The sequence below is a fragment of the Pezoporus occidentalis genome, unplaced genomic scaffold (genome assembly GCF_034315485.1).
Source record: "Pezoporus occidentalis ecotype Australia unplaced genomic scaffold, CSIRO_AGI_Poc_V1 ctg25, whole genome shotgun sequence".
Classification (NCBI taxonomy): domain Eukaryota; kingdom Metazoa; phylum Chordata; class Aves; order Psittaciformes; family Psittacidae; genus Pezoporus; species Pezoporus occidentalis.
Window position 1 is genome coordinate 3,724,750 of NW_026914394.1, and position 24,253 is coordinate 3,749,002.

Below are 24,253 nucleotides of genomic sequence, written 5' to 3' on the forward strand. Positions count from 1 at the left end.
GCCACTTGCTCGAGCCTGGGCTGGTGTTATAGGTGTACATGAAGTTGAATCTCCTGTACAGCACCTGATATAACTGAAATTAAGAGGTTCTAGTAGTTTCCCTGAGAAGGTAAATCCTGCCACATAGTACCACCTTACCCAGCCTGCACAGAGTATAATCGAGTCCTAAAGGCAACGAAAGGCATGTTACCACAGACTTAGTACAGGTCAAGGAGCTGCCTCACACTTTTCATGAATATTGCTGTCCTTCAAACTCAACACCATTAAGTGACACAACATTTTCATTGCACTTTCCTAATACAGGCATTTAGATCTTGTTTTATGCATTCTTAAGTGCTCTCACAGACCTTAATCTGAGTTCTCTTAAAAGCCTAAAACCACGTCAGCCCCCTCACCCTGCTCTTCTGTGCTGGAATTTACTCCTTTAAACATCTACCCCGCTTCTTTTACCTTCACCATTATCCAGCAGTGGACTTCCTTGCAAACCTGCCTTCTCCAGCTGCATCACCTCACAACGTACCAGCTCATCCCTCCCATCCTTTAACCTCTTCCACCCTGGCCCCATCTCTCACGTTAACACCACGCACCCCGCACCGGCACAGCACCCTCCCTCCCATCAGTAATTGCCACCAAATCCCGCAATCAGCCCCACAGCTGAATAGCGAATTCAAGGACTGCCCAGCTCCCGGTGTTCTGCTGGCCCGGCCCCGGCTGCTCCCGGCGTTCAGGATGGGGAGTAGTGGGCATTCTCCGGCAGTGCCTTGGGTCAGGAGCAGCGCTGCCATCGATGATTAGATTTCCTAATAACATAGAAAGGAGGGAACTGGCTGAAAAGGAAAGGGGTTTAGATTAAAACATCTGTTAAAATTCATTTATTTTCGTTTTGGTGCGAAGAAGCTCGTTTTGGAGATGAAATGTAAAGAAGCGCTGTGCAATTTCAGGGTTTGGTTTTGTTTTCTCTGGGGTTTATGTCTGGCTTTCGAACTTCAGCCCAGCAGGCGGCTGGGGTATTTTGCGCGTGGTTTGGTTTGGGTTTTGTTTTAGGTTCAGACTTTTTTATTGTTGCTGTTGGTTTGGTTTTTTGCTAAGAAAAAGGCAGAGGAAAGCAAAGGGGAAAGTGGGAATGACCGGTAACAAGGCGAAACCAATTTTTGCACAAGGTTTTCAGTATTATGTATATGAAACCCGGGAGGTGGAAAAAGGAATGAATTCTCACGCCCCCTTAACTGACACTAAAAGCAAAGGAAAACCTTTCAAACAGCCCGTTCCTCTCCCGTTCTAACTACTACTCCACTCTGCCCCATCTGTTGAGCTCTAGGCCGACCGCCGATCCCTGTGTGAAGGTTCTCGGTCAGCGGCGGCCGCTCGTTGCCGGCTCGTCCTGCGGAGCCGCTCCTCCTCGGTTTGTTCCACCTGCTTAATCACATTTAAATGTATTAAATACTTTCCTATTGTCGGGGAGTAGAAGTGATTGCTGCAGTTGCCATGGGGACGTAATGCCAGCATGGGGGGGAGGATGCCCGCACCACCAGAGGTGTCCCTTCTCTGTCCTGAGCTGCGCTCCCACTGTCGAGAAGACCCCGGGAGACGGAGATCCCCCTGGCTCGTACCCGCCGCCGGGCATCACGATGATGTGGTTTACCCAGTGGGACGGCTAAAAGCCGTTTTCCTCGGAGCGGTGCCACCGTGAGCCCGGCTGCAGCGGTGTTTGCTCAGCCCCGGCCCGCGGGCGGGACGGACGGAGGCACCGGCCCAGAGGCCGCCCCGCCCCGATGAGGGGCACCGGGGCCGGCCCGGCCTTCCCCGCCCCTCAGGGGCTGCGGGGCTGTTTCAAGGCCGGGAAACGAGGCATCAGGTCCCGGGACAGCCTCGGTGGCGGGGCACGGAGCCGTCCCGGGTCAGCGGATCTGGTGTCGTTCCTCGGCCTCCAGCAGAGCAAGGCCCGCTGGAGGGGCTGAGTGCCAGGACGCCGTATCCGCGGTACCACCGCCCTTCCCCGCCGCTGGCTGGCCCCGGCGGAGAGGCTGTGCCGCCAGCGGGGCGCACATCAGGGCAGCTGCGGAGCAACAGGCCGGGCCGGGGCCGGAAAGGAGGCAGAGCCGGAGAGGAGCCACTCCGCTCCGACACCCTCTGTCCCCGGGTTTGCGGGGAGCGCATAGAGCAGTTTTGGGGAGAGGCGGCCCTTGATTGGAACGGGGGTGGCGGAGATTTCCCCCTTCGTCTTACAAATAAAACAACCGGTCTGTAAAGGCGAAAGGGACACATCACCCTCTGCATCTCCCCTTCCGGCCCCGGCACTGCTCTCCTCTCCGGGCTGCCGAGGCGGTCTCGCAGCGAGCAGGGCTCAGAGAGGTTCATTTTAGGTGAAGGAATGTCATTTCGCTACTAAATGGTTAGTCTAATTTGATCTTTATTATGCCGTGGATTAGGGCTGATTCATATTAAACACGAGTGCTGTTAATACAGCGCCGGAACGTGTCCCGCTGTATGTACAGCCGCCGCGGCTGCAGCCCCGCCGCTGCGTGCGACTCGCGGATTAAGATTTAATTAAGAGGGAAGTTCTCTGGCGCTCACCGCAGCCTCTCTGCTTCACAAATAATTTATAGTCAGCTCCGCGGATTTTATTCAAGTGACAGCATTTTATTTTACTCTAAAAGGGACCTGAATATTTCATGTTGTGCCAGAGGCTTCTGTTGTGAGAACCTCTCCCAGGCAGCTCCAAACCCAAGGGGGTTTTCACTTTTAATCTACGGGAATTACCTCAGTAGGGACAATGTATCAGATTCTCTTACCCCCTCCTCCTCCCGCCAATTTAGCAGCCTAAACTATCCATATGAAAGTTAATCGTCGTGATCCCCATTGTCGGCTGTATAAATCCGAGCTCAAGCCAACCTCCAAGACACGGCAACAACTCTGATAAATTGTCCTGCTCGCCTAACTACACAGGAATGGCTTTTATAATTAAAAGGGGAGCTGAGTTAAATCAACAGCTCCTAAGCCCTTCTCAACAGTGCTAGAATGGGAGAAATGTGGCGACCTGATTTCTTTAAGTAGCAGCTCTTTGTAGCCCATTCATAATCCCAGATATGGAAACCCATCCTGCACAAAGTCAGCTGCCAACCGGAAAAAAAAAGGGGGAAAAGGGGAAAAAAGTTTATTCAGATGCTCAAAGTGCACTTTTTTTTCCAGTCTAACATAACCCTGGCACTTTATAACCAAACAGACAACTCCTTTTCCAATTAAAGTGGAATTAGGAAACTCAATCAAATTAGCTCACTATTAAAGTCCTTCTTTATTAAACCGTTTTATTGTAGTAATATTAAATTTCACCCGCTCTTGGAACACGAGACTTTTAAAAGTTTCCCTTGTGATATTGATTTGGCTGCTCCCAAGACGGATCAGGGTCACAAGTATTTACCTAGGTGGAATCTGTAATATTTACTTTTTATTATTATTATTATTATTTAAGAAAAATCTTCAAATTGTATCCAGCTTGATCGATCGCTCGAGGGAAGGAAGAATTGCATTTTACTTGCCCCTGTCCTTTGATTTTACCCGGGGGGTCCCCCAATAGCTGCGGCGGGACGGTCCCCTCCCAGAGCCACCAGTCCAATGACTAGTTGGTAGGAGCTGTGCTGTCAGCTCCCAGCCAATGTTTACACAGTTATATTTGAAGTGAGAAAGTAAACAGTCCAGCTGTGCCACGGTGCGGTTCCGTGGGATTAGGTTTCCATACCAACGAACTTTAGGAGCTTTTACAGTCTTAATTCAACCATGCACTTAACTGGTTCTTTGTGAGTAATAGTTTTCTTGGGCCAAAAACTCCCAGGACTGGTAAAAGTCGTGCCCCGGCTTTCGGGAGCATCGCATCGCTGGATGCAGGGGGAGCACGGCCGCTGCACCCCCAGTGTATGATAAATATATAGAGGTAGGAAAGGCCTTCGGATTTTTTGGTCTTGAAGAACAGGGGGGCACCATTGCCAAAAAAAAAAAAAAGAGAGAGAGAAGGGGGAAAAAAGGATGAAAAAAACCAAACAATAAATTAAAAAAATAATAAAAATAGAAATAAAATAATAATAAAATATAAAATAGAAATAAACACACACCAATAAAAAAAAAACAACCACAACCCACTCGTGAAGCTTTTGCTCTTGAACCGAGGGGAAAGATTTGGAAGGATGCACAGGACCAGAAGTAAACCAGCGGGTTCTTTCCTGTGTGTATCCCCACCACCACCCAGCACTGGGGTTGTGGTGTCTTAACTCATTCGCGCCTGTCGCAAACACGCATTCTGAAAAACCATCATTATTTGTATATCCCTTCGGTTGTCTTGACATAGAAACAATTAAAACTCACATTCAAGTTTCAGACACGAGGGGAAAGGATCTCTCTGTTGCTACACAGCAGGCTTTTGCTCTAAGCATGCTTTTCTCTATGCGATAATGCCACGTTTCCTAAACATAACAAAAAAAAATCAGTGCAATACCAAAGGGAAAAAAAAAAAATCGTTAAATTTTCACCCCTCTGATATTGATATTTTTTCCTCCCACCATAAATAATAAAAAGACCAGAACCAGCAATAAATGTATGTGACAATTTCAGTTCGTAAGGAAATTGCTCTGGTTTGTAGGCTTTGTTTTTATTTATAAATTTCCCGAAGGATATCTGGTTTGACCATGATAAAAATGTAGTAAACATATATGTACTAATTGCATAAACTTCTTTAAATATTGACTGTCCTCGTCAAGTGAATTTCCCAAAGAACACTTCCATCATCTGGTAAAATATCACTTGCCATTTATAAGACCTTTTTTTTTTTAATAGAAAATAACATTTATTTCTATGAAATGGGAACACAGAATTACCTGTTAGAAACAGCAAGAAGTTTGCTACATTGGAACAAGAAAGCAATTTCCTTGCAGATCACAAATGAAGGAGGCTTATTAAACCGTCATACACCATTGGCGCCGGGGTCCTACGGACAGTTACAAATATATCTACTTTCCAATGTTATATACAGATCGTAACATTTGGGGGTGGGGGGCGGGAAGGAAAAGGCTTTCAATTTGACAATATGTTTAATCTATATGCCTGGTAAGTATTACAATGCGCTGTCTAACCTTTAGCTTAACGTTAATACCAAGTTCACCTACGAGTTACATTAATAACTTAGATTTCCATTTTATAACATTATACACTTGCTAGTATACATATATATATGTATGTGTGTGGGGAAGAGTGTGTAGTGTGTGTGTAGCGTGTGTGTGCGTGCACACCCCACGACGCACCAAGGATATCCATGCTTATGGCCATAAGCAACAAAGAGTGACTCATGTCTGGACAATGAAAGTGCACCTTTATCACCGATTTAACACCTACATCTGTCCGCGCCGGGCTCTGCACGCCACCATCGCCTGTAAGGGGGGGGGAAGAGGGGGCAGAAAGTCACCCGTGCCCGTCCCTCCTGTGCCTACCTAGCTACTTCTACACAGCTGGGCTTTGGGGAGCTGCCCCTCGCTATTGCTTCTCGGGGGTGTTGTTGACCATGGGCCCGTAGAGCCCGCCGGAGTAGACCTGCTCCTTGTGCACGGCGGAGCGGTCCCGCATGAGGTCGCTGAAGGCGTAGTCCACGGGCGGCCGGAACCCGAGGGTGGGCATCAGCCCTGCCGTGGAGTAAGGGGTCATGAAGGCCAGTCCCCGGCTGTGCGCCGAGTAGGCGAGGCGCAGCGGGTTGAGTCCCAGGTGGGTGCCCAACGGGTAGCCGCCGGCCTCGGCCCCGAAGTGCGTGGCGTTGGGCTGCAGGGGGGAGAAGGCGGAGCGGCTGCCCAGCGTGCCGATGGCGGGGGCCATGGCGCCGGCTATCAAGGGCCGGTGGTGGCCGGCGGCCGCTGCAGGGGTAGGCGGAAGGCCTTGCAAGGAGCCGTCCCGGGCCCAGCCCTCCTCGGGGCCCTTCTCCGGGCCGCGGTTGTTGAGGATCTGCTCGATGGCCTGGACCACGTCCCCGCCGCAGCCTTGCAGCACCAGCTCCAGCACGCTGCGCTTGTGCGCCGGGAAGACGCGCGTCAGGATGTCGATGGGAGTCCGCTGCCGGCCGCCTGCCGAGGGCGACGGGTCCTGCTCGTCCTTGTCCGCCTCCGAGCCCGAGTCCGAGCCCAGTGGGCTGATGGAGCCCGGGCTCTCCTCCCCCTCCTTCGGGCCCTTGGAGACGGGCGAGCTCAGGAAGGACTCGCCGTCCCCGTTCTCCGAGCCCGAGCCGTGCCGAGCTTCCGGGGAGGAGGTGCCGGGCACGGACTCGCCGTCCGGGGAGAGGGGCTTCCCGCCCGCCTGCTGCGGGGTCACGGCGCGGCTCGGCAGCAGCGTCTTGGGGAACAGCTCAAACTTCTGCATCTTGGACTCTGCGGGGCGGGAGGAGAAGGAGAAAGAGAGCGTCACTGCGGCTGCCCCGGCTGGCGGTGGGGCCCACCCGCCGGGACACCTCCCCGGTCCCCGCTACCGCCTCTGCCGCTCCCTTCCCCGCATCCCACCGGTCGCCCCTGAGGGCGCGGTCTTACCTGAGGCGCCGGCGCCTCCCTCGCCGCCGCCGCCGGCGCAGACGGAGCCGAAGACCTCGTACGCGGGCCGGGGCGGGATGATGCCGTTGGCGGCCGCCAGCGCCAGGCCCTCGGCGGTGCCGTAGAGCAGCTGCAGCTCCCTCGCCTCGTTCTCCTCCTGCGCCTGCTGCCGGCGCAGCGCCACCTGAGCCGCCATGACGCGCTGCCGCTCGGCGATGAGCGTGCACTTGGCGCACATGCAGTCCTTCCACCGGCAGTACCGCTTGTGCCCCTTCAGCGCCGACACCACGCCGTGGTTGCGGCAACGGGCGCACTTGGGCGTCCGCGGGTACTTCTCTGCCGCCCGCAGCAGCAGCGGCGGAGCCCGCAGTAAGCTCCCGGCTACGCTCACGGGCAGCGTGGCAGCCGCCGCTGCGGCCGCCGCCGCCACCGAGCTGGGGGGCACCGGAGGGGGAGCGGCGGGCACGCTGGGCAGCTCCGACCGCAGCTCCATCGCGGCGAGCCCGCCCCGAAACAGCGACCCCCCCTCACGGGTCTCCCACGGAGCAACGCGGGGTGGGGGGGAACCCCGCGGAGATCCCGCGCCCGGACACGAGAGGAGGCTCCCGGCGCAATCACGGGTGGGGGGCAAGCGGAGCACCGACGGCTGGCATGCAAACCCCAGCGCCTACCAGCTCGCCGACCCGGCCCCCCCGCACACTGGAGTGGGGCTCAAGTGAGGAGGAGACCGGCGAGAACCCCCCTGCGCCCTCCCCCCCCCACACACACCCGAAAAGTGAAATCTAAGACAAGAAAATCCAATCAAACTTAGATCTCTCGCGCTTCCGTGCTCTCCGCGCGCATCTGGCCGGGCAGCGCCAAGTCCATCGCGCCGGGCTCAAAGCCGAGCTCCACCGTCCGCGCCCGCGGGGTCGCCGGTGGGAACCCGAGTTCACCCGCGCTGGTCCCTAAACTCAGCTCCCCTTTCCCCCTAGTAACTACAGTCACAGGCCAAAAGCGTCCCTTCAAAGACCAGTCCAGCACCTTCAGCGGCAGGATCCCTCTCCACGAGCCGCGGAGGCTAAAATCCAGGAAGAGAATTAATTTTTTCCTAAAGAAAATTAACCAAGATCACCCCGGCTCCCTGCCAGCAGCGCCGCAGCCGGGCGGACACCCCGGAGCACCCCAGTCCCGCCTGGGCTGGGCTCACCCGCCGCGGCGAGCCCCGAGCAGGAGACCGGCGGCGGTGCAGTTGGAGGGGGCAGAACCGACGGCAGGGCCCGGCGCCCCCCGGGACACGCTGCTTCTGCTGGTGTTGGTGGTGCTGGTGGTGCTGGTGCTGGTGGTGATGGTGGTGGTGGTGGTGCTGGTGCTGCTGCCGCCTGTCGCGTGCGGCCCGCGCGGCCGGAGCTGCAGGCAGAGCGCGCCGCAGCCACTCGCGCTATTGTTGCGCCCCGCGTTGCCATTAGGCAACGTTTGACAACAATGTGGCGCCTGCTATTGGCCAGGGGCGGGAAGCGCCGCGCTGATTGGCCGGAACGGCTCCTGCCCGAACGCTCCGCGACCGCCGGGACCGGGCGGGACCCGCGGGTGTGTGCGCGCGCTCGTGTGTGCGCGGGGCGCGCGTGCCTGCGCCCGCCAAAATACCCCCCCACCACCACCCCCCCACGCACCCGTCCCGCCCTCCCGCGGCCCCCAGAGCTTGGCTCTGCTTTGGGTGCGCGTTGCTTTGCTCCTCCTAAAAACCCAGTGGAAGCCGCGCTTCCGACGGGGGTTACGTGGGGTTGGGGGGTGTTGGGGGGGGGGGGGGGGGGGTGTTCGTTTCGGGTTTAGTTTGGTTTTGTGGGTGTCGCTTGTCAAAAGGGTGGGGGCGATGCGCTGTGAAAGGTGGCAATTCACTTCATGGTGTCCCCGCAAGGTTTTGGTTTATAACGCAATGTAACGATGTATCTCTCCTTCCTCTTTCCTTCCCTCTTCCTTCCTTCATTCTTTCCTTCCATCTCCCTCACTCCCCCCCTTTTTCCTTCTCTTTCCCCCACCCCACAGCCGCAGGTGAAGCGCCGCGGGGGACCCCCGAGGTGAGTGTGATCCCCGGGCCGCGCACCCCGCCAAGTCCGCTCTCTCTCCTTCCCTCCATCCCTTGTGCGTGATCCGCGTTCAACAGGCGCCTTCCCCGCGGGGACAATAGACCCGAGGGACGGGTGCTGGGGAGGGAGGAGGAGGCCGTGGGGCTGGTAACTGTATATTAACCCCGAAGCTTTTGTTTTAGCGTTAACGGCCCGGGTTTGACGTCACCCCCGCTGGTAACGGGAGGAGGCAGAGCTTCGGCAGCCCCGGCGGGAAACAACGCCGCCCGCTCTCCGCGGGCTCTCCCCTCTCCTTCCCACGAGGGATCTCCATCCTCCGCAGCGCTCTTTAAAGGTCTTTGTGTGTCCGTCAGTCCTTCCCCGCCTGCCGCTGCCCGGGGCCGGACCCTCCTCCCTTCCAGCACCCCGCTACCAGACCTGCTCCCGATGCGCTGCCCCCCGGCAGGGCCCCGAGCGCCCCGGGCCTGTGTTACCCCCATCCCGTGGCTGGGAACGGCGCAGGACCGAGGAGGACAAGCGGCACTCGCGGCTGCTACGCTGCCCCTTCCCTTTTGTCCCCTTTGGCTGCGACAAGCACAAGTGCAGAGCCCCCAAACTTCCCCATATTTCTATAGCTCTCCGTTCCTCCTCTCTGTTTGTTTGGTTGGTTGGTTGTTTTTTTTAAAATCAAAAGAACGCTTTCCCAACCGAGTTTCCGCGTGTGCAGCTGCCACCCACTCCTCGTGGTTTAGGTGCTAGAACACCTTTATTCAATAAAGCCGCGAAGTCAAAATATATCCCATTTAATTTTATTCCCAACCACTCATTTTACTCTCCGGGGAGAATTACTCAGATCATCTGATTTAACTGGGAATTTGTAGGACTCGATAGGACTGAATAAGAAACATCTAAATTGTTGCTTTACGTAAGTTTACCATGGAGAAAATGTTGTCTCCCTTCTTCCTGCAGTTAAGTTTGGGTTTCGGGTGGGTTTTTCCTGCGAATACCTTTCCCTTTCCCCGCCGAGGCAACCTGCCATCAGCCACAACGCAGGACACGGGCTACACTGGTTTCCCCTTTTCTTTCAGCTTTGATTTAAATTGCAGGGCTGGGTTATCCTTGCCCGTTATGGCGGGTTTAAACGATTTATTTTGGAAAAAAAACATGGAAAAAGAAAATAATAAAAAAAAAATAAAACAATAAAACCAAACAGTGGGTTATTAACCTGCCAGTGAAAAGCGGTGGTTTGTGTTCAGAGCCTCATGCCTTCAGTGACACTGCACAGGGCGGTGTAGAAGTTGGACGCGCAATGTGTAGTGTCTCTAGGTCCGCATCCAGAGGCGTTACTCACAGTTTCCGCAGCCTCCCGCCGCGCATCCCCCAGTGACCAGACGGAAGAGTTGGGCACCGCGTCCTGGTGCGGAGAGCGTAAGAGACCTGGTCCCTCCTTCTCATGTTCATCCCAAATCAGCACTACAGACACCCCCCACTCAAACACTCAACCACGAACTGCTTTTAAAATACAACAGACAGACATCGAAATAGTCGGGGTTACTAATAAAGACTAAGTTAAATGTTTATTGCAAGAATATGTAAGGCAGCGCCAGGTATCAGCCCATACCAAAGACATTTGTCGAAAGCTCCCCCGCTATATGCCGAGCGTGTAGACGTTTCCCACCCGCTGTCCCCACAGGAGCAGGCTGCCGCCCCGACGCAGGCGGATGGGCGCCGGGAAGGGGCTGCAGAAGAAGCTGCCGCTCCCGGGCAGGGGCCGCTCTTCGCTGGGGTCAGCCCGGCCCCAGAGCCGAGGGCTCCGCTCCGGGCTCGGCTCAATCCTCCGAGCAAAACCAGACCATTCTCTTGCCTCTCCCCACCTCCGGTCGCTGAAGGGGCACTTTCAAACGGGATCCAACTATTTTTTTGGACGCCGGTCTCTGACAAAGTGCGTTTAGAACTGGAGAACCCCGAGCCCGGAGCCTCGCTTTGCACTGGTCTAATAAAACGATAAAAACAATTTCTCTCCCGCCCTTATTTTCCTTTGGAAGCTTCCACCGTGAACCAAGACAAACAGGGCGCACATTTCACATCTTTCCATTCAAACAAAACCCAACTGCCTGCGAGTTATCCCGGAGACCAGAGCCGCGGCCCGGGCTCGCCGTGGCTTGATAGACGTCCCCCCGCCTGGGCCCGAGAATGGACGGGGTGCAGCGGGGAGGTTGCTCTTTCTGTCCCCCCTTCCCCCCCCCCCCCCTTTCTCTCTGCTGCAATTCATTTCTGTTTGGCGAAGCGCGATAAAATCTGCATGTACATCCCCGCTCTGGTGTCTTTTTGGGAGGGAGGATGTTTGCTTTAGGCACCCCCGGAGTAGCCGCACTCCAGCTGCAAAGGCGGGTGTGCTGTGCACCCGGAGAGGGACCCTACCAGGTTACAAGGGAAAAGAGATATTAACTGCTCTAAAACCCCCAAGACTCGTCCCGCTCCCGGCTGGGCTGGGGGAGCCTCATCCGCCGCCGTCAGACCGCGGCGGGGACCAGCTGCCGGCCCCGGCTCTTTGCATCCATCCGCAGGGGCTCGCCGGGCACTGGGGGAGCGACCCCGGTTTGGGACCGGGCCCCAGGGCCGGTGGCGAGAGAATCCCAGCGGCGGAGGCGCTGCCAGGGCAGGGCGCGGAGCCCCGGTGGGATGGGGGGGGTTCAGGTCAGGGATCCCGGGGCGCCGGCCCGGTTCGTGCAGCCGGTTTGGAAGCGGCGTCGCTACGCTGCGGGAACGGGGCAGAAACGGCGCGTTTCGTTGCGCGGTGCCCCGGTTGGTGCTTAATTATCCCGCGACGTGCTCGGCTGTGGCAGCCTCCGGCAAGGCGCGGAGCCGATGCTCACATCTGGGTGAGCCGGTAACGCACCGGACGGGGGCTATTATATATTTATATTGAAGAAGCCCCGATCTCCCCAGTGTTTATTCCTCTCCTCACTCCCACCGCTTCCCCTAAAGGCTTGCAATGCATCTCAGCTCCCGTGCAAAAGTTTGAGGGGGCCGCATGCACCGGTGCTGCCTCATCTTCCCCCAATTACAGTAGTAAAATCTTAATTAAAAAGAGCCCGTCCATTGGCTGTCAGGCTGGGGAAGGCAGACACGCAGCACCCGGGAGCATCCCAGGGAAATATAGTTCTTGATTAGTGTATTTTCATCTCGTTCTTAGCGGAAGACAGTTTGTAAGTACCTGCTAATGTTAGTGCTCTTTAAGGTTTCAATTGTTCTAAGGGGTTTGCCATTGACTTTTTCATTATTTACCTACTGAATCAAAGTAAGCAAATGCCATCTGTTTCCCTGCTGCTATCATCTTCACTTTTAATTATCCGCCCAGCAGCCTAATAGAGATGATATTAAACTAAATCTTTTTGACATTAAAAGTAATTATCCCCAAACCAATATTACAAGAATGAAAATTACCCTTCCCCACCACCACCACCACCACCAAGAAAAAGGCATATTCCTCCCAGTCCAGGCAACCCTTTCGGATCCCGGAGCGGGGAGAGGCAGACGGGGCTCCCGTTAGCCCGGACTCCTCAAGTATTTGAAACATTATTAACTCGCTTTCCAGGCTCCCAGTGGGGGAGGAAAAAGAGACCGGGAACAGGGATTTGTGGAAGGAAATAAGGGGAAATCGGGGCTCCACGTGTTCCTACGTGGGCTCCTTCCACTTCTCCCCGCAGCGGCCGCGGGACAAGGAGTAGCCCGGCTCTGCACCGAGGGTACGGCTGGGACCGGGGCTGCCCGACCCCTACCCCAATCCCAACCCCAGGCACAGCACCGGGCCTCGGGAAAACACCGGGTCATAAACATAAACATCAACACACACACGCAGCCCCTCGAAGTGCTCTGCCCCGTCCAGCGGCACCGGCCGCCTCGGCGTCGGGGGCACGTCATTGCAGAGACATTAGGAGCCGGTTCGTAATTAAGGGGAGGGCGGCGGGTCCCCCAGCAGATGGCCGGTCGCTGAATTACCTCCACAGAGTCATTTCGCTTCGACTCAGGCTTCTCCGCCATTTCCCCTCCGACTCGCTTTAATACGAGCCGGAGCCGCGTTCCCCCATTTCCTTTAATATGTGCTAAACTGAGCTAATTTTAATTGCATGTTTCAACTTTGCTAATTAAATAGAGCGGTCTAATTAAAAGTGACTAGGGAACAGTTTTAATTCAGCCCTCCACTTTTTTAACAATCCATTATGCAACAAATCCAGGGGTAAGCCCTCCCTTAAAAAAAAAAAAAAAAACAACATAAAACAAGCTACAGATGATTGAGTTTTTACACCTTTTTACACGCTCACAATGGGGAGACTTGACCCAACATATGTAGCGGTGGGGCCGGTCCCCGTCCCCCCTCCCCCGGCTCCCCGGTGGGGCATTGGGAAGGGGCTGTCGGGCCGCTGGACCCGGCCGCGTCCCGGGGCCGCCCCGCTGGAAGCGCTGGGACCATTAACCCGGCAGAGGTTAGAGTAGCAGATCCCCGAGCCAGCAGCCCAGGATTTGGGAAAATCGGGCTCTTTACACGCTTCATCTCTTCCCCAAGTGCTCATTAGGTTGTTAACCTCTGGTTCACATGAAAGGGGCATGTGATGAATCCCCTCCCGAACAAATGGGCGCATCCCCCTTCAGGCACCGAACAAAGCCCTTAAAATAACTGCACAAGAAAGCCTGGACTTGTTACTCTAAAATTTCCTTTCTCTGCGAGTTTGCGCCCGTCCACGCACACGGGCACACAGAAACAGGGATGGGATTGGGGGGGGGGGGGGGAAGCGCACACACGCAAAAAAACACCCCTCACCCCGTGTGCGGGAGCTAAACAGGAAAAGTCCGGGTTCCGTCCCCCGGGTTTGGCTCAGGCTCGGGATGCGGCTTCCCAAGGGAGGGGAAGGAAACCTGGAAATCTCAATCGCTTTAACGGAGCGGGGGGGAGGCGGCCTCTCCCCGTGCACGGGAGGAAAGGCACGCACCAGCCCGGGCGGGAGGGGGGGCTGCAGGGTCCCCCCCTCGCTCTTCCCTTCTCCCACCGCCCCTATAGACGCAGAGTCACCGGGGAGGGAATTTCCCTTTCCCGCAGCGGGGGGATCCCGCACCCTCCCGCACCGCGGAGCAAGGGCGTCGAGCGGCTCCTTCCCCAAACCGGCTGCACCTGCGCGGTGCTCGGTGCTGGGCCAGGGGCTCGGAGCTTTGCCCCGCATTCCCACAGCTCCTGAGCGGATTTGGGGCTCTTTAAGGCCTTTCCCTTGCTCGCTCCCTCCTTCTCCTCTCTCCCTTTTTATTTCCCAGCCCCTCGGGCATGGATTAAAGTGACAGACAATTTTCCCCTCGCACCGTATTGATGGTTAAATGCACTTCGAGATAATGCGCTGAGGGCGGCAGGAGGGGTCCGGGAGCGCTGCAGCCCCCCGCGGGCCGGGGGTACGGGGCAGGGAGGGGGGGGGCTGATCGGTACCGGCTGTCCCCCTCCTCCCACCCCGCACCTTGAGGGTCGCGGGCTCCACCGGGAGCAGCGTGATAAGGGCGCTGGGAAACACGCGTGTGCGCGGCCTCGCCTGCACACTTACACATGCAGGTAACGAGGAGGCAGCAGCTCAGCCCCAGAATGACTCAGGAAAGCTCCGCTCCGCTAATTTACTATAGGGCGCACGGAGAGCTTCATTAAAAAGGCTCTTGTCAGCTCCCTAACGATCCGCGAGCTTTTTAATTATATTTTATATTCCCCTACCCGTCCCCTAACTTCAAACACATGGTAAAAAGGATTTGCTTGTTTTGTTTCAGGTAAAACCTAATAATTAAAATTCAGACCCCGTCCCATGCATCTGCTTCGCCTTTGCCAAATGAATTGAAGGGAGAGAGAAAAGCGATTTCATTGAGATCACAGATGGGGTGCAGGTTTTTGGAAGAAATTTGAGAAACACCATTGTCCAGAATCAAAACTCTATGTCTTGCCCCACAAAGGGGGCTGCTTTAAGCCCCTCAACTTCTATGGGGCTTGTTTTTTAAACTTTAAGTGTTCCGCACAATAAGCTGCCACCAAAATGTCACAACCGCTCTGATTCCAAGTGTGTCTCGCTGCAAAAGGGTGCGGGAAAAAATGAAGGGAGCAAAGGGAAGGAGGGTAATTAAAAACCCCCGCGCTCCCTCGCTCCTGACGGGGGTGGGAATTGCCCCCACTCGTGACAGCGGGACGGATACGCAGGGCAGTGTGTGTGTGTTCCCCCCGCCCTAGCTCCGCTCCTGTCCTGCCCAGCTCATCCCCGCTTATTTTGGAGGGTAAATGGTTTCATCAGCCGAAGACTGAGCCTTTCATTTTTATTCATGATCATGACAGCCCCAGTCGGAGGGCGGTTTGCGCCCTCTCCCACCCCCTCTCCATGCGTGTTGCCCTAGGAGCTCGGGAGCTTCCCAGTCCTGCCGGAATACGGTAGATGATAAACACAACCTGCGCCGTTAAAGAGACCTATTGCGGACGGGAGGGAGAGGAGCCGCTTCAACGGCATCACCAAAACCCGGGCGTACTCGGGAAAGACTGTGGGGGAGAGTAATTCCTACATTCTTTCTACAGCTAACGGGATCGGTAACGCAAACACAGACTTCTCTTTCACTTAATGATGGACCATCAGCTTCCTCCCCCGTCCCCGGGCAGCCCCGGTTGCCGTCAGCCCCGCAGTGCTGCGGCTCCGGGCTCCGCGCGCTGGGGTTTGTTTGGGCTGTTTATGGCCCGGTAATACCCGGGTTTTCCACTCCCTGCCCCGTGTCCGCCCAGAAGGGATCGTGAGACGCCGGGGAGCGCTCCCTCGGTGCGCGGCTCCCTCCTGCCCGCCCCGCCGGGGCCCGGTGGGGATGTTTCCATCGACGGCTCCTCCGCATCCCAGCGGCTCCCGAGGCCGCCGACGGGCGTCTTCCTTCCGCACCCTCCCCTTGGGGCCCGCATTCGGGCGCTCAGCCGGCCCGCCCCGAGGTGCGAAGGCGCGGCCCGCCCCGCGCCTCCCGGCCTGGCGCTGCGGTGAGGGGCTCGGCCGCGGCCATTTCCGCTGCGCCGGCGGTTTCTCCGCAGCGACTGAGAGTGCTGAGGGCCGCGGTTCTGCTTTTGGGGGGTTATTTACTGCAGTAGAGGAGAGTGCAGCAGTCACCCAGCGTCTTATCTTCGTCTACACCTTGAAATAGCAGAAGTACGTTCTCGGCAAGGGAACGATCTCTGCAACGCATAGGTTGTACTTCAGCTCTGAAAAACACCTGGATTTGAAAAAATTAGACCCACAAAATTATCTATAAAGTTCCTCTGTAGATGTGAGTTTGTCACTAAAACAAATAAATCCCTTCTCAACTGCCACTGCATTTCGGAAATGCCTTTTCCTCATCCAACGAAAAGTCCTAATTAACGAGGGCATAGAAACCCGGCAAAGAGACAAAAATGTTTCTACGTGCACATTAAAGAGTAATTTTAAACCTCCGAAAATGGCTGAGACAGAACGGGAGGTTTCAAATGAGAACAAATGGGGTGTATTGGTGAATTCCAAAAAGGCAAGATCAGGAGGAACTGGATGCTCTAGTTACAAGGCAGAAAATACCTATGAATGATAGTAACTAGCTGATGGGGACTCTGACGGTAGCTTAAATAAAAAATAGAGGCAAATGAAGTGATAGAAAACACATTTTGAGGTAAATTTAAACATCCTGATATTATTTTGCTAAGATAATAACATTAAAAAATCACCAGAGTAGCATTTAGCTTTAAGAAGAAAACTGCATAAAGAGGAAGGTAATAAAGGGAAGTCACAGGCAAAAGGCTAAGATTGTTGTCAAAACTATTTGAAGACACTGTTTCAGATCCCCACAGTACACACCTATCTTTCTTAAGAAGACTCCAGAAGGCCCACCAGCAGTAACTGAGCCAGGTGAGCCAGTGCATTGAAGGATGCAATTGAAAGCCAGACTCAGGAGAACAGTAAAGAACACGGCTGTGGAAAGTTAACTTTGGGAAGACACAAACCCAGAACTAAGCAACGGACAGACCTCGAGGAACAATTACCAAAGGTGTAAGAGATCATTAGAGGAATAATTGGACTAATATATTCCCAGGGTGTAAAAGGAGCACTTGGTGAAAGTAGGGCAACTGCAGCAAAATGAAGCTAGTCAGTTGCACTGCTGCTTGCTACAGTGGAAACAGCTTTTCCTGAGGAAAAAAAAAGGAGTATTACTCAGAAATGGATAGCTGGAAGCAGTAAGCAACAGTTTTCACAGCAAGAAAGGATACTGGCATGTTTCCAAGGATCTACGTGGGAACCAGGACACCGTGTTCTCCAAGGTACTCATCCATCATCTGGAGAAAGGTATCAGTAGTGATGTGATGATATTAATGAATGATACAAGCTCATTCAAGATGGCTAGATTGAAAGCAAATAGCAATGGACTGTGGAAGACTGTCACAACACAGAAATAGTAAATGAAACTCATTGGTAGTAAGTACCAAATAATGACTGTGTTAACCAATGGTTTTGTGAGCAAGGGAAACTAATGAAGGTGCCTTCTATAACCAGCAGCTGAATGATATTTTAATTGAATTATGTTAAGGCTGCAGTGTGACTTCAGTCTTTATTACACATAAAAGAATCCACAGAGAAAAGCCCTAACCAAGAGTGAATTCTCTGGTGTTTAACGAGACATTAAATCCCATTGAAAGATATTTTCCTGCAGGTAGGTTGCTCAGGCTGCTCACTCAAGTCTCTTGTGACTAGCTAAGAGTTAGATGCAGCGTGAGCCTTGCCCTCACTGCACACACTTAAGAGACCCCCCATCTGGCTTCTTATTTCTTGAACTCTGAGCTACTGACTTTCACAAAACTGATGGAAACATCAGACAGCAAAACCTTTATCCCATTCACTTCATTTGCTTGAAATTAAAGCCAAATTAATGCAAAATGTAAAGGAAATCACAAGGCGTTCAAAAGTATTAAGAGGAACATGATTAACAGACGAGCAGCCCTGCCTTCCTCTCCCTTGCATCTTCACTTACCCCTTACGTGCTTCACCTTCTCCTGCTTTTTGTCAGTGCTGGTGTGCACACAGCCACTCAGTGAGCTGGATCAGCCTGAAAACTGCTCCAGGAAAAAGCAGGTTAGTTTTTAGCTACATGAGTTTGGTTCTAGTGCAGGATGGGGGGAGAGGTGGTTCTTCTGGCACCAGTGCAGCTCTGTATCAGATTGAGTATAAAACTGTCTGGATCTTGACATGTTTCGTGCTAAATTTGGTATTCCTCCATCTCTGTCATCCGTAAGGAAATGGTTTCAGGTAGTGAACAATGGCTCATGCTGTGTAAAATATACAGTAATCTCTGCTTTCTTTCGTGTCCTGTCCAGAAAACAGTATAATGAAGGCTGCTGCTGTTGCCTTCTCTTTCATACACGAAAATTTAACCAGGGTGCAGCATCAACATCCAGTCTCTCCTCCTAGGTCATTTGTCTGAGAAGACCAGTGACTGCAATGAACCACCATGGGACACGGCTGTAAGACAGCTCACAGCAGGCAAAGCACCCCATCTGCTCCTGTCATACCTTCCCCATCAATGAGCTTAAGGGACTCTGTTATTTGGGCGTCAAGCAGCTTTGACAGCAAAGAGAGTACACATGTTGGAAGAAGCCTATACCACAATGGTGATGAAGTAGCCTGCTGATATGTCAGACACAGGGGCTTGTCTCTCCTCAGAGAGGAGTGAGTGTCACTCACAATATGGAAAAACTTCAATGTAAAGCAAAATGCAGGGGAATCTCAGAGGAAAGCCATCATTGCTCTTCTGAAACAAAACTGTAACCTCTGCTTTCCCAAATGTTGGAAGGAAGGACTTGATGCTTACCTTGATGTACGGTCTCTGTGCTGTGAACCCTCCACGAAGGGAGGCAGCAGAGAGGAGGAAGCCCTGCCTCCAGTGAGGAACGGTGTGCACAAGGTATCTCCATCTTTAACATTTCCTGACAGCTCCAAGCAGCTTCTTGTTCTACCTTGAAGTGACTTTTCACACACAGGTTTTTGCTTTGCTTTGTCTTGAGACCTACTTACGTATTTTCTGCTTGCTGTGGGCACATAAATCTTCCCATGCTTTGTTTAGGGAGTCAGGACATGAGGCTTGGGTAATGAGGTGCTTCAGTCCTGCGAATCTGGGTCATGGCGGTTTTGTTTCCCCCACACACAGAAGAGTGAAATCATGTAACTTTTTAGTAGAAACACTACTGTAATTGAAAATTTATTTTAAGTTTCTGATGTCACCGAATAGGTACAGTTTATGAAAGCCAAAGTCCTTTTCTGCTACATTAAAAAGAATAAACACCCCCCCCAACATAGCTCCCTTAGAAACACCCTCAGCACTCTCACTGAACTTCAGAGTGCATATGCAGAGAATACAGAGCACATGCTTGTGTTCTGTGTATTCTCCAATAAATGATTCCAAACACCAATGTCAATAGGCATGAGTTTCTTCAAAAGCCAGAGTGTGCCCACCTTCACCATCATGAAGGGCAGCAATGAAAGCCGACACACCGTTCAGGATTCCACTCATTAACAGTAATTCCTTAAGACTTAAAACTAATGCATTAATCATGTTAATGATAATCCATTAATGTGATGGACCTGAAGATAAAAAGGTAGAATCAGGGATACGCTCTGTAGCAACAGCATTACAGTGTCAGGGTAATACTGAATCACAAAATTAGTCTGTAGACTTGACTAAAGGATTAACCATGCCAGTAACGCACATGAGGTGAATACCATGGTTTAGGAGAGCAGAAAATGATGGCATAGCATATTAATGTTTCCACACAGGGATTGGTTTGCGTCGAGGGTGTAATTTGGAAAGGTGACTCTAGATGGCTGCTTCTTGAAATCAGGCCCAAAGTATTTAAAGGACCAAAAATCATAAATGTTTTATTTAAAGAGTGATACACTTCTTGTGGCAGAATAATCCCTGTATACTGATCTTGATATCTTTATACCAGCGGACAGTAATGCCACCACTTTGAACATTTCCAGTTAATTATCACTAGAACATTTTGATAATGACAGGGTATTTTGCAATAGGAGCAAAATGAGGGAAAAAAAATATAACAAAAGAGTTAGGGAAAAAAAAGAGGCCAAGCGAACCCTGGGAGCACCGATTTCAACAAGTTCAACAAATATTCAAGCCACATTTAATAACTTTATAAAACTAGTATCAAAGTAAAGAATATATAAGTCAAAATACAGAAATAAAGTCGAGTGAGAGAAAACAGCCGGATGAGATCAAACAAAAGTTAAACAGGACAGATTCATACAAACAAGTCGGCTGAAAGGTCGCTTTGCTTTGTGTAGCAGTATTTCAGCAACTCCTTTCCTCTATAGCCAGCTTAGAAGGAAAAGCTAATATGAAGAAAAAGAGATATGCATCGCTTTAAAATCTTGCTGCATGTGTTACTGTGATTGTTTGTAGAAACAGCATCACCCCAATTTGCAACCTATGTTAATTTCTTATTTACTAAACATAGTGGATATTTCTTTTTGTAAGGAAACAGCAGTTCACAATGAGGTGTCTGCATTCACCTTTCCATTACACATACATTTACCTTTCTATTGGCTATGAATTCTCTTATTTGTGAACTAGAAATCATTGGAATTTAACACTTCCAAACCTTTTGTCTGCCATAGATGCCTCGCTTCTAAAAGTGTCCAATGTAGCACTCACTAATTACAGAATTACAAAAGGTAGAATAAGGCTTTCCCCGCTCACAAATTTGCATTTTTGGTAAAGGTAACAACAGATCAGCTTCACTAACACCCTAACAATAGGCATACATTTAATTTTATATCAACCTCCTTCCAAAGAGAAAAGAAAAAAACCCAAAACCTAAGAGATGTGTGCAACTGGGTTTTGCTTAGTATAAAATTTTCAAATCAGAGCTCTTTTTGCTATGATAAACACTATGAATTACATACAAACATAGGTGGGAAACAATGTGCCAAAAAAAAAAGAGAGAAGTCTGATTAGCAGATGATGATTCTGTAGTGCCACTGTGCACTACACTGTGCCCTGTAAGCCCAGAGACTTAAAAAGAAAAGCAAAAAACAAAACCCCCAAAAGACTAACCAAACCAGTTTTGATGCTGGTTTGGAACCAGGTGTATGTACATTATGGTCTTAGCCTCAGTATGCTCACTGTATGGTTGAGAAATTTCAAGTACCAGACTTTTCCCCATCGGATGGCAGGTAGCTGGTGCATACATGTCAGACAAGAGAAGGAGGATTTCTTTAATTTGAGATGGGATCAGTAATCTATTGTTAAAATGTCCAAAAGTGTGCAATAATAAGGCAGATTTCTTCTTACACCACCTCTTAAGATGCTCATTGTTTGACGAAACAAACAAGGTGCTTTAAAACAGGAGAGTAACAGGATACAAACAAATGCCAGAATGAAGGAAAACCGCTAATATGGGAACTGCCCTTTCTTTCACAATGAGAAGTAAAGAACTTTTGTATCTGGTATTTGAAAGGTTTTTAACAGCTGATATTCAATATCAGCTGATTCCTGAAGTGTTGGCAAGATACCAGGTTTCTGGTACTGGCCATTTCTAATGTTATTTAAATATTCACATCATGCAATAAGCAGTTTCACGCACTGCAATGTAATGGAAAATACTTCCTAAACTGAATCAGAACTGAGACCCAAAGCAGAACCAGTAAATAAATATCTTGCATATATGTCAAACTATATTCTTCAAACAAAACCTTACATCTTATCAAAGAAGTCAGAAAGTACTAACAAAAATTATATGCTTTCTACTATAATACTGTTAAATTTCCATGGCTGAGAATGTCCCATTAATTTTTTCTGCCTTTTTAAATTAGTTGACAAAGTAGAAATTCAAACACAGAAATAAAATGCATATATATGAGAGCACTGGCTCAGTGAGATATCAAATATACAGCATTCTAGTGTCAAAAGTACAGGCAGAAATGTCCAAGATTTCTTGGTGAAAAGGGGGCATTTGAGGAGTAAAAATTCTACCTAACAATCACTCACATTTTAACAGTGCATTAATTATAACAAAAGCTGGATGATAAGTGAGCAACAGAGTCATCATGTTCAGTGTTCATAGCAGAATGTTATCCTCTGCTCGTTTAAATGAGGTTGGAAACATATATTCATGTATGTGAAACGTTAGCTATGCTTTTTCAATTTGTCAGGATTCTTGTTAAGAGGCAAAGTTGTGACATTGAACTGAGTTGGATGACAGTACAAGGTGGCGTTGATAGAAGTCTTCCTTTCGATGCTGTGCCTCTGGCTTGTCAAAGGGTGATCAGTCCTACAATCTTGTTAAATTTATTCTTTTGCCTCTAGGAAAAGTGTTTCTTGAGGGTATAGTTTTACCTCCAGTAATGATTTATTTGGATCCAGCTGGGTCACCTGTAAAGATAAGAACAAGAAGGGATGTGTAAGTAGACTTTTTTGAATTGTTTCTCTTCACAGGGCAGATTTTCACCAGGGAGACTGTTGAGTCTTCTGTCAGTGATACCTGAAGTTGTGGGCATGTGTTCCCAGGATGCAGATTAAGAAATATATACTGTGTTTTATGTATATTATTATTATTAACTAAACAGAATAATAATAAACAGAATCCACAACATGAATTCCAAGGTTTGGTTTTCCACTATAAACCAAAGCGTGAATACGTATCTGGTTTCACCAAAGTCAAGGTCTTTTGGAAGGATTGCTAGAACACATGAGTTAAGGTATAAAATAAAACTGTAGTCCCAGGTAAGTATCCTAAAACTTCAATCAAACTGATGGTGCAAGGAGAGTAGCAAATCCAACATGATCTCTCAATTGAAAGGGGAAAACTATTCTACCTTTAATTTTCTACTCCCTTTCTTGCTCCAAGTCACATGGTGAAGCACCTTTCACTCAAACTGATGCTTAGCAGCCACCTTAATGAAACTAGCCTGGGAGAAAACTGTCCACTCTTATTTGTTTAGCCATTTTTCAGTTATGCTAGTGAGTCTAACTGGTGAACACACAAGTCCAGTCAACATCAAACCCAGTGCACATAGCAAAAGCACTAAGGACTAAGTGGAAGAAAGGAAGCAGGGCCCTCCTCCTTTCATGGAGAGTGAGATGCTAAATCAGCTCACGATATGGTGAAACTGCATCTCAGCCCAACTATTGAAGTGTGCAGTTATGCATGTGGGTGCACGTATACATATATGCATTATAAGTACTATGTTTATGTGTCATTTATGTATACATTTAGCTGCATATATTTGTATTGTATGATTGTGCCCTGGAATCTGGGCTCCTCACTGGATTTGTAAAGGCATTTAGGCAATCACTTCTGCAGGTGGGCATACAGGAGAATTCCAGTGAGAGTTAAATGCCACGCAATTTGGAATATAACAATACAGGCACTATCTACACCATTACTGCCAAATTCTTTTGCATTTGGATCTTAGCACCAAACTCTGTAAGCTGCTCAACATGCTGCCTACCCCGTTACCGACTTTAAGGTACATAAGCAATTCTCTGTTTATAGTCAGCAAGAAACTTTTGTGATGAGGATTATATTTAGAAGCTAGACTGCTGCCTATAGGATATCTTGTATGAGAATAAAATTGAATTGTAAATACATAATACAATTCTTTATATAGATATAATAATGACGACAAGGATTCTGGTGTCCTTCAGACATTCAGGTTGACATGTTAATGCTGTGATGAGCTTCAGAAGACAACTATGAAGGCAAGAAGACTACTTTTATATGAAGGCAAAGCTTCATATAGGAAGATGAACATTGTTTCTTTTAATCTTATCATTATTTGAAATATTTGACTTCCATTTTTAAACTATTTTCCCTGGTATTTCTGTTTGACTTTATTTTGCTGTGTGAGCACACCAGTTGTCAGAAGTTTGCTTGTGAATAATAGGTTATTAGTCTTATGCTATGGATATAAATGCAAATGCATACTGATAAACATTTTTTCCAAAGTTCAGTTTGTTTTATCTATGACTGTTAATATGCTACTACTAAAATTATCTTTTAAAACAGTCAAGCACACCAAACACTATGAACTAAGGAAAAACTGCTATGTATTTTGTCTTAAAAGCATAACTTACTAATCCCGTTACGAATTAACAAAACTGGTATTGCTCCTCTTCCACACGCCCCCCCCCAGCTAAATCAGGCAAACTTGAATATATTTGTATTTCTATTGTTTTATTGGACAATTACAGAAAATTCATTATTTAACCAAATATTAAAAAGTATCACTTCCTAAACCCATTGAAATCAATATAATTTCACCTGACTGCGGAAGAAAAATCCCCAAACACAGACACATTATTTTGATCTCCAACGCAGAAACATAATTTCTTAAAACTTCATGTACCACGGTGAGCTATTGCTAAATGTCTGAAGGGAAAAATCATTTCTAAAAACCAGACTCAATTTTAGATTCCTATTACCCACAGTGCAATTATGCATTCCTGCACAGATGCTGCTTCAATTATTGAAAGGTTATTATCTTCGAAAGCAAACCTGTTCTGTAAAAACCAGCCAAAGTAGTGCATTTAAGTTTGTGATTACAGAACTATGCTAATTAAGTATCTTGTTGCATTTTT

General features: G+C 50.1%; 2 protein-coding genes across 2 annotated transcripts in view; both read right to left on the reverse strand.

Annotated features, from left to right (window-relative positions):
• Positions 1 to 4,528: 4,528 nt before the first annotated feature.
• Positions 4,529 to 7,811, reverse strand: DMRTA2 (DMRT like family A2). The gene is made up of 3 exons (XM_062623050.1): positions 7,741 to 7,811; positions 6,552 to 7,611; positions 4,529 to 6,395 (listed from the first exon to the last, which is right to left on the reverse strand). The coding sequence occupies exons 2-3, from the start codon at positions 7,042 to 7,044 to the stop codon at positions 5,518 to 5,520; spliced, it is 1,371 nt and encodes a 456-aa protein (XP_062479034.1). The 5' UTR covers positions 7,045 to 7,611; positions 7,741 to 7,811; the 3' UTR covers positions 4,529 to 5,517.
• An 11,695-nt stretch (positions 7,812 to 19,506) lies between these two features.
• Positions 19,507 to 24,253, reverse strand: part of FAF1 (Fas associated factor 1) — a 170,758-nt gene continuing 166,011 nt past the window's right edge. The window contains exon 19 of the mRNA XM_062623203.1: positions 19,507 to 22,045. Within this exon, the coding sequence (XP_062479187.1) occupies positions 21,962 to 22,045 (84 nt within the window). The 3' untranslated portion in view covers positions 19,507 to 21,961. The remainder of the gene's footprint in view (positions 22,046 to 24,253) is intronic.